The sequence below is a fragment of the Bufo bufo genome, chromosome 4, assembly GCF_905171765.1.
Source record: "Bufo bufo chromosome 4, aBufBuf1.1, whole genome shotgun sequence".
NCBI classification, from domain to species: domain Eukaryota; kingdom Metazoa; phylum Chordata; class Amphibia; order Anura; family Bufonidae; genus Bufo; species Bufo bufo.
This window is the reverse complement of record NC_053392.1, coordinates 382,470,828-382,489,966: the sequence shown is the minus strand read 5'-3', so window position 1 is coordinate 382,489,966 and position 19,139 is coordinate 382,470,828. Positions and strand designations below refer to the sequence as shown.

Here is a 19,139-nt window from a genome sequence, read left to right as displayed (position 1 = left end):
ATGGCAAGGTACTGTTGATCAATTCTTAGGTGTCGTCTTGGCCTCATGATGTGAAAATGTGAATCAGGAAATTTTTTGGGCGATTGGATCAAACACCTGTGGTGATTTTTGTCATTAAGCTCCTTGTTAGAGAACAGCAAGTTGTGCAAAAAGTACTGAAGCATTAAACAGTTGGACAAGTGCATTCAAAAGTTTAGAGAATATCACATTAAGTTCACCTGTAAAGGTAAGAGTGTATTTTAGGTTCATCCTGAAATTTCACCCACAAACCAAATAGCCCTAACTTATTGTGAGCAGTGTATATCCTCCAAGATTATATACATTGTGTTCTAAAGATGATATGATAGAGGGATCTAGAGAAAAAGTGCCTGCCTCATAATAATTGCACTGAAAGTATTGCAATAGAATAGAAGCAGATCAAGAATTATCCACATCTTTAAAAAGGAAAATAAAAACATGGCTACTGTCATCCAAAAACAAAGCCACACCTATGTTTTGGTTTGTACCTGGTACTACAGCTCAGCTTGATTTAAGTTATTTAAATTATTTTCCTATGCTAACTGAGAGAGAAGTCAAATTGCCATGCAAAACCTCTGAGAGCAAACTTTCACTACCAGCAAAATGGTTCTGCTCCTGAAACTGTGTATGTGGAGCTGTTGGTGTAAGTATTATTTTTCTATTAATCTATTTATTGTGATTTTTTTTTACAGAAATCAAATTGTCTTTTATTCTCTGTTTCGGGTTTCTTTCTACCCACAAGTTCTCCTGCACTGTACCTGCCTGAATAATAACTGATGGGATCAGAATAATCTTTCCTAAACATCATTTTCCTCTAGAGAACAATTTCCTTTTGATAAGATTGAAACATTAGGTTTTACTAAGTCCACTGTATTTGTACATGTAAATCTGAAGAATAATTGATATGTTCTGCATTGTCTTTTACATCTGCCACTTTAATCTCGTGATTTGGGTGTGCATCTTAAGTGGCTTTGTGGCTCTGTAACAATTAGTGGGTCTGTGATCTCTATAAGGTTACATCTTATCGAATAAGGTGACATACTGTACAGTTAACCTGTAGTGCTGATTATTGCAGACTTGTAGCTAGACAAAACTGAAATAACCTGTTTAAGGGCTCTTTCACACTTGCGTTATTGTCTTCCGGCATAGAGTTCCGTCGTCGGGGCTCTATGCCGGAAGAATCCTGATCAGGATTATCCTAATGCATTCTGAATGGAGTGAAATCCGTTCAGGATGCATCAGGATGTCTTCAGTTCCGGAACGGAACGTTTGTTGGCCGGAGAAAATACCGCAGCATGCTGCGCTTTTTGCTCCGGCCAAAAATCCGGAACACTTGCCGCAAGGCCGGATCCGGAATTAATGCCCATTGGAAGGCATTGATCCGGATCCGGCCTTAAGCTAAACGTCGTTTCGGCGCATTGCCGGAGCCGACATTTAGCTTTTTCAGAGTGGTTACCATGGCTGCCGGGACGCTAAAGTCCCGACAGCCATGGTAAGTGTAGTGGGGAGCGGGGGAGCAGTGTACTTACCGTCCGTGCGGCTCCCCGGGCGCTCCAGAGTGACGTCAGGGCGCCCCAAGCGCATGGATCACGTGATTGCATGGATCACGTCATCCATGCGCATGGGGCGCTCTGACGTCATTCTGGAGCGCCCGGGGAGCCGCACGGACTGTAAGTATACCGCTCCCCCGCTCCCCGCTCCTACTATGGCAACCAGGACATTAATAGCGTCCTGGGTGCCATAGTAACACTGAACGCATTTGGAAGACGGTTCCGTCTTCAAATGCTTTCAGTACACTTGCGTTTTTCCGGATCCGGCAGGCACCTCCGGCAACGGAAGTGCATGCCGGATCCCAACAACGCAAGTGTGAAAGAGGCCTAATGCAATTACATTTTTACGTATTATTCCCATTTATAGTATAATTTATTAAGAAAATATTATTGCTGCATACATTTTTAACATTTGTACACACAAAAATACCCCCTCTTCCTTAAAGCGACCCTCTGATCAACAATAAAAGTTTCGCAATAATGCATAGTTAAAATATATTATGCCCTCCTTTTTTATTCCCAGTCTCCTCTTCATTTATATGAAATGGCCTCTAGCCTCTTAAATTACTCTCTGCGCACACTGTGTTTTCATAGTCTAAAAAACTCCCCCAAAAAATGCATGTAAAAAAAAGCCTTTAAGGATGCGTCCTATTTTAGACTTCAGGACGTTGCAGTTTTTTTTAAAAAAGGGCTCATGCTTTCTTTCCATGTCCATTCCGTTTTTTTGCGGACCGTATGCGGAACCATTCACTTCAATGGGTCTGCAAAAAAAACGGAAGTATGTCCGTATGTCCTTATTTCTGTTCCGGAAAAAAAATAGAATATGTCCTATTATTGTCTGCATTACGGACAAGGATAGTACTGTTCTATGAAGGGCCAGCTGTTCCGTTCCGCGAAATACGGAATGCACACGGACGTCATTTGTATTTTTTGCAGATCCATTATTTGCGGATCGCAAAATACATACGGTCATGTGCATGAGGCCTTATTGTCGGCATTACAGACAAGGATAGTACTGTTCTATGAAGGGTCAGCTGTTCCGTTCCACAAAATACGGAATGCACACGGATGTCATCCGTATTTTTTGCGGATCCGGTTTTGCTGACTGCTAAATACATACAGTCGTGTGCATGAGCCCTAACTGTTACTTTTTTGGGGTGTGTCTTGAAAAACAGCAATTAATTATTTTGTGGGTTTTGTTTGGATAGGTTCACTGTGTTCTATAAGTGACTTTGTTGTATGAATTAGTATGATTATGCCATATGCCATAATATTATTACACCATACATATCGTTTTTATGTTTTTATACTTTTGCACAAAAAATGACAAATTAAATAGTTTTTTTGTTGTTGCATTGAAAGTTTCATTAGCTTTTTATTTTTCCATTAACTGTGCTGTAAGATAGCTTATTCTTTGTGGGGAAAGTTGTCATTTTCATTGGTGCCATTTTGAGGTACATATGAATTTTTGATGACTTTTTATAGTTTTTTGTGAGGTTTATTTTTTATGATCTTCACTGTGTGCATAAAAAATTTGATCATATTACTGTATGGGTCATTAAAGATGTGACCGTACCAATTATGTATTTTTTAAGTATTATTTTACTTTTTTTTACTTGATTTTTCTATGTCTCACTAGGAACATGAAAGTGCAATCCTCTGATCACTCATATAATACACTGTTCTAGATTTGTCCAGAAAATAGAAAATATCAGTTTAGCAAGCATAAGAGAAGTTCTATGTGTGACTGTATAAATAGTAATAAGTGACATTGCGGCAAAAGAACAATTTCTGGAACTTTTTTTTATTTGTCTTTGTAGATGTGTCCTCTGTACACATGACATTGGGCGTTATAAAGGTGTTTTTCCGTTCTGTAAACTTCTGCACAATATTGCATTGGGAAACAACATGTGATGGCCAACTTACCTGCACATATGAGGTCAAGTACAAAGTGTAAGTATCTTATTTGCATATATTGCATTTAAGAGTATGGCATGGTTTGTATTCTTTTCAACAGTCTGCTATGATAAGATGTGATATTTCCTGCAGCTCTGTTGCTGGCAAAGTAAACCTAGACATCTGCCTCCAGCCCCATGCACTCTATAGTCTCAGGCGCTGATGGCTGCCTAAAACAGACAATTTGTGGGGTTCCAGGTGTCGGACATCCACTGATCTGATATTGATGAATATGGGCGGACTGGGAACTGAAAGCGGCACTGGAAAAAAAACTAAAAGTGGCCCTTTGTTGTAGGCGAGTCCAAATCAACAGAAGATGGGGCAACACAAGTAGGCAGGAATGAAAGAAGTACCATATTTTTCGCCCCATAAGGCTGGGTTCAGACCTGAGCGTTCTGAAAGGAGCACTCTGTATGCGCGATTGTACGGGCGTTTACAAGCGCGCATACAGAGACAAGCAAACACACATTGTCGCGCGTTCCCGAAAGTCTATGTACGGGAACGCGCGACAAACGCCCGAAAAAACGCTCATGCACTTGTTTGAGCGTCGGGCGTTTTACAGTGCGATCGTACGCGCTGTAAAACGCCCAGGTGAGAACCATTCCCATAGGGAAGCATTGGTTTCTCCTTGTTGAGCGTTTTACTGCGCGTAGGAACGCGCTGTAAAACGCTCAGGTGTGAACCCAGCCTAAAACGCACAGTGTGGCGATGTATCAGGGGGAGGGAGGAGGGGCTGGAGGCCGGCAACTGCTGGAATCGCGGTGGGGCCAGGTGCAGTCACTGTACTCTTACACTGAGCCCCGCCGCTCACAGCAGTATTCATATGTAAACTGTAATCCTTAACCTCTTATTAACTTTAGTTAAAGTAGCGCTATTCCGTGTACTACTAATTACTATCAAGCTCCCGTAGAAGGTAGAGTGGCCGGCAGCTGTAACGTCACCTCCCGCGCATGCTCCTCCCACTTTATGAATGAAGCAGACGGAGCAGGCGCGTGACGTGAGTGACGTTACGCTGCCGGCCGCTCTGCTTGCCGCTCTGCCTGCTACGGTACGGGAGCTTAATGGAAAGTAGTAATACACGGGATAGCGCTACTTTAACTAAAGTTAAGAAGAGTTTAAGGATTACAGTTTACATATGAATACTGCTGTGAGAGGAGGGTCACGGTGTATTGGGGGAAACTGTAATGGGGGGGATCTGTGGATGACACATATATAGCATAAGATGCTAAATATGTGTCATCCACAGATCCCCCCAATAACAGTGCCATCCACAGATCCCCCTCCCCATAACAGTGCCATCCACAGATCCACCTCCCCATAACAGTGCCATCCACAGATCCCCCTCCCATAACAGTGCCATCCACAGATCCCCTTTCCCATAACAGTGCCATCCACAGATCCCCCTCCCCATAACAGTGCCATCCACAGATCCCCTTTCCCATAACAGTGCCATCCACAGATCCCCCATAACAGGGCCATCCACAGATCCCCCTCCCCATAACTGTAGCATCCACAGATCCACAATAACACTGCCATCCACAGATCCCCCTCCCCATAACAGTGCCATCCAAAGATCCCCCATAACAGTATCATCCACAGATCCCCTCCATAACAGTGCGTCATCCACAGATCCCCCACAATAGTGTCATCCACCGACCACCATTAGTTCAAAACCCACCAAAAGCACACCTTTTGGTTCAAAATATTTTTTTTCTTATTTTCCCCCTCAAAAACCTAGGTGCAGGTAGGTTGGGCCTGCAATACTATAGTGCAGCACAAAATACTAATGTAATACCTTAATAGAAGCAAATGCCCCAGTGCAGCACAATATACTGCCTCAACAAAGGAAAATGCCACAGTGCAGCACAAAATACTTCCTCAACAAAGGAAATGCCACAGTGCAGCACAATATACTGCCTCAACAGAAGGAAATGCCACAGTGCAGCACAATATACTGCCTCAGCAGACAGTACAATATACTGCCTCAACCTACACAAGTGCCATAGTGCAGCACAAAATTCTGCCTCAAAAGAAGCAAATGACACAGCTCTCACCACAGTATTCAATGGTATCACAGTGTCGGACTGGGTGCCTAGGTCCAGAAAATTTAATTCTGGGGGCCAACTGTACAGCTACATGCAAATACTCCCTGCTTACACAGTGCCAGGCAGCAATAAGATGCTCAAAATAATTAATTGTAGGGATTTCTGCAACAAATTCAAGAAGGCAGATCATGGGAAAAGAAAGTACCGTCTGGCCTGCCTCTGTACCTAGAAGTCATCTTAGCCTCACAATGCGTCTATAATAATAAACTGGGTAGCTTGTTAAATAATCTACCCAGTTGTTTGTATGGGCATAGGCTAGTTGAGATGCTGTGCTGGGGGGAATTGGGGGCCAACTCTGTCAGGGGCCCACCGGGGATTCCCCTGCGGGCCAGTCCATACCTGGTCCTGAGGATGGTGATACAGTTGAGTTCAGGAAGGCACTTGCGGCTGCCTGCCAGGTACATAAGTACTTGATGCTCCTAGCATTAATTAATGCTGAAAGCATCAGATCATTATGTACCAGGTCGCCAGCCGTGAGGACGGTTCGGGCAGCCTCCTGAGCATCAGCCCAGCTGGAAATTTTCCTGTAGAGTCTATGGCCAGTCCACCCCTGTTGATGACCTGTACTGAGAATTGGTCATCATTGGTCACAAGTCCCGGTAAACCATCTTTAATCTCTTGATATTCAACTATAGGAACTCCTTTCTTATATCTCATTGCAAACTGAGAAGTTTGACAGCTTTTGATGATTTTTTTCATGAAAAATACTTTTATTATTTTATTGCTTGGTATCACAGCTCAGCCCCATTCACTTCAATGGGGCTTAGCACGATACCAAGCACAGCTGCTATACAATGTACGGTGCTGTGCTTGGCAAGCACAGAGAAGACTGCCGCGCTAACAAGAGCACCGATTCCTTCTCCAACAGCTGATCTAACGAAGCAAAGCATTCAAAGCCAAATTTGGTCCAACTTTTAGGATTCGCAATGAATTTGAATTTCCTCGTGCTTTGTGGTAACAAATAATTTTTTTCTAAAATGGCTTTTGCACATGTTACAAAGTGAGAGTAAGAAGCCTGGGAAAGCGAGATCATCCATAATGCCATGCAGCCACCCAGTCCACAGATAGCCATACCCTGTGATGTCACAGCCCTATAAAACCCTCATCACTGGCGGTTTCCGCCAATGTCCTGTATGCTGACCCTAGGAAGAGATGTGACAAGTGCTCATGTGCTAGGGACAGTGTTGCTAAAAACGATAAAAACAAGACATTTTGGAGAGGAAGAGTGCAGAGAGACATATTCTGCGTCAGTTTTATTTATTTATTCCTACATTTACGTTTTCCTACATCAGCCGTTAACTAAGATATGTAATTCAATACCAATAAGATGGAAGCCGTTATTATTCCACTGTCATCCTGCCTACCAATACCATCCTTAGAGGGGCCAGGTCTTAATGATGACTATCGTCTTCTTATGCTGGCTTTACTTCTTCCAAATCATCCTTCAAAGTCTCCATGTCCTAGAAAAGTTAGGGAGATGCAGAGAGAGGGAGAGCTGGATGCTCCTGATGACATATTCTCATTTATATTAGATGATGGGGAAAAGGAGGAAAAGCAGATGGCAGAAGAAGGGCTCCCACCTGTAGGGCAGGAGAGCGCTGGAGAAGTGGGTATGCCGGAGGTGATTAATATTCAGTGTTTACTGTCAGATAACCTGCAGGAAATTACAGGCCAGAACAGCAATAATATGGATATTGTACCCCCATCCTAACCAGCCAAACCCCCATACCAGCAACAGCCCCTGATTAAAAGTGCAGTGCGGCCATTAACAATGAAGACCAACTTTACAGTGTGGACTTCATTATTAAATGAAAGGCAGCTGCGGTCTAATTGGCCCCGTGGGTCTTCACTGCAGCATGGCTGCAACCCGCCTGCAGCACGGCCTCTCCGTGCGGCTGTACTCTAAGGCCTCATGCACACGGCCGTGTTCCACGGCCGAGAGCGGTTCGTGGTATCCCAGCCTGGCATCCTGCTGACAGCAGGAGCACACGGCATCATTGGTTGCTATGACGCCGCACGCTCCTGCTATCAGCAGGATGCCAGGCCGGGATACCACGGACAGCTCTCAGCCGTGGAACACGGCCGTGTGCATGAGGCCTAAGGCAGAGTGGCTTAGTATACCTGACTTGCAGCAATTAGTTAATAAATTAATTCGTAATGAATCAAATTTCTTGGCTAACTTCTAACTTTCTTTTCCGTCCTGCATAACGAAAACCAGACGGATCCATTATGGTTGTCCATAGATCTCTATTATGACGGATCAAAATGGAATGCCTCTAAAGGTTTCTGTTTTGAATTCCATCTTATGAATTCCATTATTTTCCGTTATAACCATGCAATAACAGAATCCATAACTCTGATGTGAACCCACCCTTCAAGGAGATGTCCAGCCATATTGTCTAATGAGCGCTTGGTAATAATCTGTTGGGTCAAGATGTTTTATATATTATTCGGCACTGGAACAGGCTGCAGCCTCTTCTGCCCGGATCCCGACCAGATGTGTGCGCTTTTTTCCTGTTCAGCTAGATTTACTCTAAGGCCTCTTTCACACTACAGTATGTCCATTTCAGTGTTTTGCGTTCCGTTTTTAACGGATCCGTGGTTCCGTTGTGTTTCCGTTTCCGTTCCGTCGTTCCGTTCCGTTTTTCCGTATGGCATATACAGTATACAGTAATTACATTGAAAAAATTGGGCTGGCCATAACATTTTCAATAGATGGTTCAGAAAAAACGGAACGGAAACGGAACGGAAACGGATGCATTTCCGTATGTGTTCCGGTTTTTTTGCGGACCCATTGACTTTAATGGAGCCATTAAACGGAACGTGATTTGCGGCCAAATATAGGACATGTTCTATCTTTCAACGGAACGGAAAAACGGAAATACGGAAACGGAATGCATACGGAACACATTCCGTTTTTTTTGCGGAACCATTGAAATGAATGGTTCCGTATACGGACCGTATACGGACCGCAAAACGAAAAAAAAACCCGGTAGTGTGAAAGAGGCCTAATGCAGCTGAACAGGAAAAAAATCGGCCACGTCTAGTTTACATTACGGATCCATTCAGTACGGTAAAAGGTTACATTTAAACAAATGTTCTTCTGGTATTTTTTAGCATAGCAGCAGGCACATTGAAAGAAATCCTGCCACTGTATTCATGTTTCACAGGAACTGAAATATCTCAACAAATGTCATATTATTTACGATTATAAGTAATGTTTCCATTATTACCGTAATTTCCAGGTATGGAGATGGGTGGCAGCAGAAAACTGATTGTGACAGAACAAAGAACTTCTGCAATATTTCTGCAGAAATGTTGATGAAAGAGAATGTAGATGAAAAGATATTTGCCAAGGTGATAGTGAGGGCAAAAAATGCTAAATCTTCGTGGAAAATAAGTAAAGAATTTAAACCCATAGAAGACAGTAAGTTGATGAGATCTTGTTATGTTTCAAGTGTGATAAGTAACACCAGTATTTCATTCAGTCTATGTTTATTAAAGGGGTCGTCTCATCTCCATAATTGGATGCCATCCTGTAGAAATACATTACATTTTCAGAAGTGCCTCGTTTTCCTGTTAGGCCTCCCCTTCCCCCTCTTTATTTACTGCTCGTTTTACTGCTCGTTTATTGCTCGTTGCGATCCAGCAGCGGTGGCAGCGCATGCGAGGTATGATCTTTTTTTTAGTCTAATGGCCGGGCGGGAGTGCGCATAAATGCGCAAGCGTTGTAGTTCCTGGTCCGGCCGCTGGAGCAGTTCTGTTCTGGAACGCACAGCAAAAGCAGCTGCTGAGCTCAGAAAAGCTATTCAACTGTAAGACATTGGGAGCACGCACATGCAGGCAAGCGGCACTATGACATCACCACAGTGCTGCTTGCCTGTCAGTCAAACAAAAGGTCCCCCCCCCCCCCCCCCCCCCCCGCACTCAGCAAACATGACGTTGAGCGATCTAGCGCTGCTGAAGAGGTAAAAGAAGGAGATGAGACAATCCCTTTAAATTGCATGTGGTGAACTACAATATGAAAATGTAGTGGGGAATATTACATAAATAATGATTTTCCATCATTATGTACCGTCATTATACGAACAACTATTAATAATATACAGAACGTATCCCACAATTATGCAGAAATAGCACTACTCATCTATTCATGCAGAAGCCATCAGTCACGGATCACTTTTGCAGATTTTGCCTTCTCCTGTGTCTCCATACCACTGACATACAGAGGTTCTTCAGCAGCTGCAGCATGTATTATACATCTTTGGGCCCAGCTGTTGTACGGCAACCTCATATAAAAGTGCCTTTATTATTTCCTCTAAACCCCTTCTTATTGTATTATTTTATTGTATTACTGTTATTTTGCTTCATTCCATCTTTTGTAACCATAACTCAAACATAACAGTCCAGGCCTAACATCGAAGAGTCCATCTTGTTTATAGAACACATACAGTTGTGTTCAAAATAATAGCAGTCAGACATCACTAACCTGATCAATCACTGTTTTTGGTCATGACATAAATGCTGCTGATTCTGTGTAATTGAATCACTTATTGAAAGGGTCATGTTCAAAATAATAGCAGTGTGGAGTTCAATTAGTGAGGTCATTCATTCTTTGAAAAACAGGTGGCAATTATTACCCTTATGTAAGGAAGGAAGGCAGCAAATGTTGTACATGCTGGTTACAGTGCATTTCTCTCTGAAATTCTGAGGAAAATGGATCGTTCCAGACATTGTTCAGAAGAACAGCGTACCTTGATTAAAAAGTTGATTGGAGAGGGGAAAACATATAAAGAAGTTCAGAAAATGAAAGGCTGCTCAGCCAAAATGTTCGCAAATGCTTTAAATTGGCAACCAAAACCTGAAAGACGTGGAAGAAAGCGAAAAACTACCATTCGAATGGATAGAAGAATAGCCAAAATGGCAAGGACTTAGCCAACAATCAGCTCCAGGAAGATCAAAGAAGGTCTAAAGTTACCTGTGAGTACTGTTACAATTAGAAGACACCTATGTGAAGCCAAGCTATCTGCAAGAAGCCCCCGCAAAGTCCCACTGTTGAAAAAAAAGACATGGGCTGAAGAGGTTACAGTTTGCCAAAGAGCACATTGACTGGCCTAAAGAGACATTTTGTGGACTGATGAAAGTAAGATTGCTCTTTTTGGGTCTAGTGACCGGAGACTGTTCGTCAGACGACCCCCAAACACTGAATTCAAGCCACAGTACACTGTGAAGACATTGAAGCATGGTGGGGCAAGCATCGTGATATGGGGATGTTTCTCATACTACGGTGTTGGGCCTATTTATCGCATACCAGGGATCATGGATCAGTTTGAATACATCAGAATACTTCAAGAGGTCATGCTGCCTTATGCTGAAGAGGAAATGGGTGTTCCAACAAGACAATGACCCCAAACACACCAGTAAACGTGCAACACCTTAGTTTCAGACCAACAAGATTGACGTTATGGAGTGGCCAGCCCAATCCCCGTATCTTAATCCAATAGAAAACTTGTGGGGTGACATAAAATATGCAGTTTCTGAGCAAAACCAAGAAATAGAGAAGAACTGTGGAATGTAGTCCAATCATCCTGGGCTGGAATACCTGTTCACATGTGTCAGAAGTTGGTTGACTCCATGCAACACAGATGTAGAGCAGTTCTCAGAAACAGTGGTTATCCAACTAAATATTAGTGAAGTGATTCAAAGGAAAGCAAAATCTTCAAACATTTTTCAATTCATATAGTGAATGTTTGAGTTTGTAAAGAAGAATACAAACACTTCTATTTTTTTGAACAGTCTAATAATCACTTTTCTTCAATTTTTTTTGTTTTGATTTGGAATCCCAATGCATTTGTGTGTATGGAAATAAGAGCTATTAGAAGGATTTTGAGCTTTATTCACTTTTTTAAACACACTGCTATTATTTTGAACACAACTGTATCTTATAAAAATGATGAGATGCATAGCTGTGGAGGGATGAACAGCTCTCGAATATTTTTCTTTATACCCCAACAGTTGCTGAGCAGACACAGGAGACTAACATTCTTAAATGGAAACCATAATTGTCATACTCACCGAGCAGAACTGGGCTACTTCTGTCCTAGAGTCCAGTGTCAACCTCATGCGGTGCCTTTATGGTGCATACGCACTTGAGTATAAGCATGACTGTAAGTGAACCTGACAAAGCCAAATCATGTGACAATACTTGGGACACAAATTCCACATTCAAACCATTTTTAATAGAAGAGGAAGTACCATAAGCTCTATGCATTCCATTCTGGTCTGTTCAGTTTTGTCCTAATTGACAATGAATGGGGACAAAACTGAAGCACTTTCCCCCGAGTTTGAGATCCTCAGTCGGAACTCAAAACCTGAAAGGAAAATGCATATGTGAAAGGAGCCTTAGATGACATGCACATGACAGTGAAAAAAAACATCCATTTAAGGCTACTTTCACACTAGCGTCGGGGCTCCGCTTATGAGTTCCGTTTAAAGGCTCTCACAAGCGGCCCCGAACGGATCCGTCCAGCCCCAATGCATTCTGAGTGGAGGTGGATCCTCTCAGAATGCCCCAGTCTGGCTCCGCTTGGCCTCCGTTCCGCTCAGCAGGCGGACACCCGAACGCAGCTTGCAGCGTTCGGGTGTCCGCCTGGCCGTGCGGAGCCAAACGGATCCGTCCAGACTTACAATGTAAGTCAATGGGGACGGATCTGTTTGAAGTTGACACAATATGGTGCAATTTTCAAACAGATCCGTCCCCCATTGACTTTCAATGCAAAGTCTGGACGGATCCGTCTGACTAACTTTCACACTTAGATTTTTTTCTGAAATATAATGCAGACGGATCCATTCTGAACGGATATCATCGTTTGCATTATAGGAGCGGATCCGTCTGTGCAGACACCAGACGGATCCGCTCCGAACGCAAGTGTGAGAGTAGCCTAAAACTGTCCATTTTTAACAGATTTTTTTTTTTACTAATGCCTTTCTTTCTTTCAGCTATTATTAGTCCTCCAGAGGTGGCTGTGACTCCTTTATCAGACACCATATTAGTACATATCAATGCCCCACTGCTGTTATATCACATCAAATATGCCGGGACAAACTATGAGAAAAAAATGACTTTTATTATTAAAGTGTCAGCTTTGTCACAGGTAAGGCCTCTCATATCACATTAAACACTTACACATTGTCAGTGCTTTCATATGTAAAATATTCATGTCTTCAACAATCAAATGGTTATTTATGTAGGTTTAACTATGTACAATCACAGAGATGATCATAGGATGTGTATTGCGAGGGAAAGGAGATGTGGTTGTGTGCAATGACACATCTGCAGAGCTCCAGTTCTGGTGTGATAGATTACCCATAAAAATGCTTATAGACATTAAATATTTTGTCAGGACCCATTGATTTAATTTAATTCCTGTCCATGTGGCTAAGGCTAGGTTCACATCTGCAGTGCATTTTCCATCTTTCTTTACTGATGTAGAAAGAGAATTTTTTTTTTGCCGGAATCTGCAACATAAGCGCCTAACGGAACTTCCATTGAAAATATTTACCTAGCCTAAAGGTTTTGACCTTGCGATGTGCCACTATGGGGGACACATCACAATGTGGGCAGTCATGAGCTACACAAGTGACCCCTGTCCACTCCAGAAGTTGAAAAGCAGTGATCGGAGCTCTGAGACATGAACCAAAGGAGCCAGGGAGGGCTGGCAGCCTTAGTCCTGGGGGGCAAATCCAGTCAAGTGGCCCATTTTAGCACCGCCCATTATTAAAAGCCCCTCCTACATATAATAGGCCACTCCCAACAAACACTGTACAGCTGACATTCTATAGTTGAGGCCTGTCTCTACACATCATACGGAGAGAGGGGGAGGTCTGTCCTGGCTGCACTGCCTGCTTCACATTATACAATAAACAGCAGGCTACAGCCAGGAAGCTCCTCCGCTCTCCTCCCTCCCCAGATCCTGCTCAAGGCCTGTGGTTCCCCCCCACCATCTGCTACCTGCCCGTGGCCTGCTGCCCCCTTTGGCCGTCCTCACCCAGCTCTGAATCCTCCTTCTGCAAATGGCAGGGGGGGGAGCCGGAGCATCTCCTCTCCTACATAGCACCACATACCTCTTACATCCAGTGATGTCACCTTTGTTGTAGACGTTCTCTTTCTTTATCTTCTCCATTCAGACCAGACCGCCATGATGATTTTTCTGCCATCTCCCGTCTCTGCAGAGATTGAGAAACAGACATTAGTTTCCCACATTTCCATCATCTTCACATCTTCTGAACACCCTTTCCTGCCACCCCCAATACTATACTGCAGAAACAGTCCCCCTGGAAATACTACTACCACACAGATAGTGCCCCCTTAAACAATTATTGGCACACAGTGCTCTAAAAAATAACTGTGCCCAATAGTATAAAGATATTGTCCCCCAAAAATAATTGTGCTAAGCTGATACTATGCCAGGGTGCCCCCAAAGTAACAGTGCTCCCCAAAATCCCACCAATAGAAATAATTCTCTGCCAGAGCACACTTAGCAGTAATAATGCCCCTATAGTGCCCTAGTAATCATGTTCCCCATAGCCCCCCAGTAGTAGTAAAGCTCCCCATAATACCCCCTAGTAGTACTAATTCTCCCTATAATATGACAGTACATGAAATACCCACGCTTAGTGCCTGCAGTTGAGCTAATGTCCCCATAATGTATGCCAGTATAAAATACCCCTATATAGTGCCCCAGTAATTGTAAATGCCCTCATAGTGCTCCTCTCCCCCTTCCCCATAGTGTCCCACATAATATGCCAGTATTCTTAGTGCCCCCAGCGCAGATACCCCTATAGTGCTCCTCTTCCCCACAATGTGCCAGTAAAAAATGCCCCTTCTTAGTGGCACCATATGCCCCAATAGTGCTCCACTCCCCCATAGTGCCCCCAAATAATGCCCCATAGTGCCGCTCTCCCCTATAGTGCCTCCCATAATGTGCCAGTAAAAAACGCCCCCTTAGTGCCACCAAATGCCATAGTGCCCCCCATAATGTGTCAATACAAAAGGCCCCTTTAGAGCCCCCTCTACCCCATAGTGCCCCCAAATAATGCCCCTATAGTAACACCAGATGCCCCATAGTACCTCTCTCCCCTCTAGTGCCCCCAATAATATGCCAATAATAAAAAAAAGCCCCTTTAGAGCCCCCAGATACCTCCATAGTGCTCCTCTCCCCCATGGTGCCCCCCCATAATGTGCCAGTAATAAATGCCCCCATAGTGCCCCCCCATAGTGCCAGCTCCCCCCATAGTGCCAACTCCTCCCATAGTGCCAGCCCCCACATAGTGCCAGCCCCCCCATAGTGCCAGCTCCCCCCATAGTGCCAGCTCCCCCCATAGTGTCAGCTCCCCCCATAGTGCCAGCTCCCCCCATAGTGCCAGCCCCCCATAGTGCCAGCCCCCCCATAGTGCCAGCCCCCCCATAGTGCCAGCTCCCCCATAGTGCCAGCTCCCCCATAGTGCCAGCCCCCTAAAATTGCCAGCCCTCCTCATAGTGCCAGCCCCCCCCCCATAGTGCCAGCCCCCCCATAGTGCCAGCCCCCCCATAGTGCCAGCCCCCCCATAGTTCCAGCTCCCCCATAGTGCCAGCCCCCCTATAGTGCCAGCTCTCCCTATAGTGCAAGCCCCCCCATAGTGCCAGCTCCCCCCCCATAGTGCCAGATCCCCCATAGTCATAGTGCCAGCTCCCTCATAGCCATAGTGCCAGCTCTCCCCCATAGTGCCAGCTCTCCCCCATAGTGCCAGCTCCCCGCCATAGTGCCAGCCCCCCCCCCATAGTGCCAGCTCCCCCATAGCCATAGTGATAGCTCCCCCCGCAAAGAAAAAAAAAAAAAACACTAATACTTACCTCCATCAGCAGCGATGCAGGCCTCTTCCAGCCTGTGTCCCTGCTGTGTACTGCAGGCTCAGGCGGCGCGATGATAATGACGTCATCTCGCTGCCTGAGTCGGCCTCTGATAGGCTGCAGGCATTAGTGCCTGCGGCCTATCAGAAGAACAGGGGGGGACACGCCTCTCCCTCCCCTGCCCCACAGCACAGCCATCTGTATTGCTGTCCTGAGGACGGCGATACAGATGAATATGGAGATGAGCGCTTCCACAATGGAAGCGCTCATCTCCTACTGCCCGCCACAATTACATCCAGGGCCGCGCCGCCTGTGGTGATCGGCGGTGCGGCCCTGAGGAATAAAAAAAATTTTTTTGTTAAAGACATAGCGGCCGTTTTTTAAGGGCGGCCTGGGGGGCAATTGCCTCCCTGCCCCCCGGCCCAGCCCGCCCCTAGCCAGAACCCAGTGGCAGGTAGATTATGTATGCTTCCCTCTGCAGGCCGGGACGATTTGCGTTCACGCGTTCGCAATCAAATGTTCGCGGCGGGCTCTATTCACTTTAATGGCAGGCGAACCTGAAAAACCTTCAGGTCATATTTTCAGTCAGCAAACACTTACTAGAAGTACACATATAGTCCCACAACAGGTACTGTGATATACCAAAGGGGAATCATTGGCAAAAATTCCCACCAAAAAATATGTATTTTAATAAGGGGACATTTTTATGCGTCTTAAAGGGAAACTCTCAAAAATGTGCCCTGCTGGAGCCTAGAAGATTTTTATTTTAGATTACGGGAGTACGGCCCCAAAAATGAGACATTCACCTGACATAAAATAACTTGTGATTCTGTGGCTGGAGGTACATTAGGTGGTCATTGGATAAAATTTTTACTGTAAATCACTGAAGTACAGGCCCCAAAAAATTGGCATTCACCGGACAGAAAAAAACTTTAGCTGATGTGGCTGAAGGCACATTAGGCGTTCACTGGATAAAAATTGCACTGTAAGCCAGTACAGACCCCAACAATTTGGCATTCACCGGACAGAAAAGAACTTTGGCTGATGTGGCTGGAGGCACATTAGGCATTCACTGGATAAAAATGTTACTCTAGGCCACTGGAGTAGAGGCCCAAAAAATTTGGCATTCACCTGACACAAAAGAACTTGTGATTCTGTGGCTGGAGGTACATTAGGCGGTCACTGGATAAAAATAGGACTGTAGGCCACTGGAGTATAGGACCCAAAAATTAGGATTCATCTGACACAAAAGAACTTGTCATTCTGTGGCTGGAGGTACATTAGGCGGTCACTGGATAAAATGTTTACTGTAGACCACTGGAGTAGAGGCCCCAAAAATTGGGATTCACCTGACACAAAAGAACTTGTGATTCTATGGCTGGATGTACATTAGGCGGTCACTGGATAAAATTTTTACTGTAGGCTACTGGAGTACAGGCCCCAAAAATTTGGCATTCACCGGTCAGAAAATAACTTTGGCTGATGTGGCTGGAGGTACATTAGGCGTTAACTGGATACAAATTTTACTGTAGGCCACTGGAGTACAGGCCCCAAAAATTTGGCATTCACCGGACAGAAAAGAACTTTGGCTGATGTGGCTGGAGGTACATTAGGCGTTCACTGGATAAAAATTTTACTCTAGGCCACTGGAGTAGAGGCCCCAAAAATTTGGCATTCACCAGACACAAAAGAACTTGTGATCCTGTGGCTGGAGGTACATTAGGCGGCCACTGGATAAAAATAGAACTGTAGGCCACTGGAGTATAGGACTCAAAAATTTGGATTCACCTGACAAAAAGAACTTGTGATTCTGTGGCTGGAGGTACATTAGGAGGTCACTGGATAAATTTTTTACTGTAGACCACTGGAGTAGAGGCCCCAAAAATTTGGCATTCACCTGACACAAAAGAACTTGTGATTCTGTGGCTGGAGGTACATTAGGCGGTCACTTGATAAAAATTGCACTGTAGGCCACTGGAGTAGAGGCCCCAAAAATTAGGCATTCACCTGACAGAAAAGGCCTTTTATGCCACTGTATATACACTGCTCAAAAAAATAAAGGGAACACAAAAATAACACATCCTAGATCTGAGTTAATTAAATATTCTTCTGAAATACTTTGTTCTTTACATAGTTGAAAGTGCTGACAACAAAATCACACAAAAATAAAAAAATGGAAATCAAATTTTTCAACCCATGGAGGTCCGGATTTGGAGTCACACTTAAAATTTAAGTGGAAAAACACACTACAGGCTGATCCAACTTTGATGTAATGTCCTTAAAACAAGTCAAAATGAGGCTCAGTAGTGTGTGTGGCCTCCACGTGCCTGTATGACCTCCCTACAACGCCTGTGCGTGCTCCTGATGAGGTGGCGGACGGTCTCCTGAGGGATCTCCTCCCAGACCTGGACTAAAGCATCTGCCAACTCCTGGACAGTCTGTGGTGCAACGTGACGTTGGTGGATAGAGCGAGACATGATGTCCCATATGTGCTCAATTGGATTCAGGTCTGGAGAAGGGGCTGGCCAGTCCATAGCATCAATGCCTTCGACTTGCAGGAACTGCTGACACACTCCAGCCACATGAGGTCTAGCATTGTCTTGCATTAGGAGGAACCCAGGGCCAACCGCACCAGCATATGGTCTCACAAGGGGTCTGAGGATCTCATCTCGGTACCTAATGGCAGTCAGGCTACCTCTGGCGATCACATGGAGGGCTGTGCGGCCCTCCAAAGAAATGCCACCCCACACCATTACTGACCCAATGCCAAACCGGTCATGCTGGAGGATGTTGCAGGCAGCAGAACGTTCTCCACGGCGTCTCCAGACTCTGTCACGTCTGTCACATGTGCTCAGTGTGAACCTGCTTTCATCTGTGAAGAGCACAGGGCGCCAGTGGCGAATTTGCCAATCTTGGTGTTCTCTGGCAAATGCCAAACGTCCTGCACGGTGTTGGGCTGTAAGCACAACCCCCACCTGTGGACGTCGGGCCCTCATATCACCCTCATAGAGTCTGTTTCTGACCGTTTGAGCTGACACATGCACATTTGTGGCCTGCTGTAGGTCATTTTGCAGGGCTCTGGCAGTGCTCCTCCTGTTCCTCCTTGCACAAAGGCGGAGGTAGCGGTCCTGCTGCTGGGTTGTTGCCCTCCTACGGCCTCCTCTACGTCTCCTGATGTACTGGCCTGTCTCCTGGTAGCGCCTCCATGCTCTGGACACTACGCTGACAGACACAGCAAACCTTCTTGCCACAGCTCGCATTGATGTGCCATCCTGGATAAGCTGCACTACCTGAGCCACTTGTGTGGGTTGTAGACTCCGTCTCATGCTACCACTAGAGTGAAAGCACCGCCAGCATTCAAAAGTGACCAAAACATCAGCCAGGAAGCATAGGAACTGAGAAGAGGTCTGTGGTCACCACCTGCAGAACCACTCCTTTATTGGGGGTGTCTTGCTAATTGCCTATAATTTCCACCTGTTGTCTATCCCATTTGCACAACAGCCTGTTAAATTGATTGTCACTCAGTGTTGCTTCCTAAGTGGACAGTTTGATTTCACAGAAGTGTGATTGACTTGGAGTTACATTGTGTTGTTTAAGTGTTCCCTTTATTTTTTTGAGCAG

At 44.9% G+C, this 19,139-nt stretch overlaps 1 protein-coding gene across 1 annotated transcript in view; it reads left to right on the top strand.

The window, feature by feature from the left end:
• The first annotated feature begins 566 nt into the window (after positions 1 to 566).
• Positions 567 to 19,139, top strand: part of LOC120997125 — a 71,110-nt gene continuing 52,537 nt past the window's right edge. Inside the window, exons 1-4 of the mRNA XM_040427076.1 lie at positions 567 to 661; positions 3,389 to 3,521; positions 8,875 to 9,056; positions 12,629 to 12,783. Of these exons, the coding sequence (XP_040283010.1) occupies positions 622 to 661; positions 3,389 to 3,521; positions 8,875 to 9,056; positions 12,629 to 12,783 (510 nt within the window). The 5' untranslated portion in view covers positions 567 to 621. The remainder of the gene's footprint in view (positions 662 to 3,388; positions 3,522 to 8,874; positions 9,057 to 12,628; positions 12,784 to 19,139) is intronic.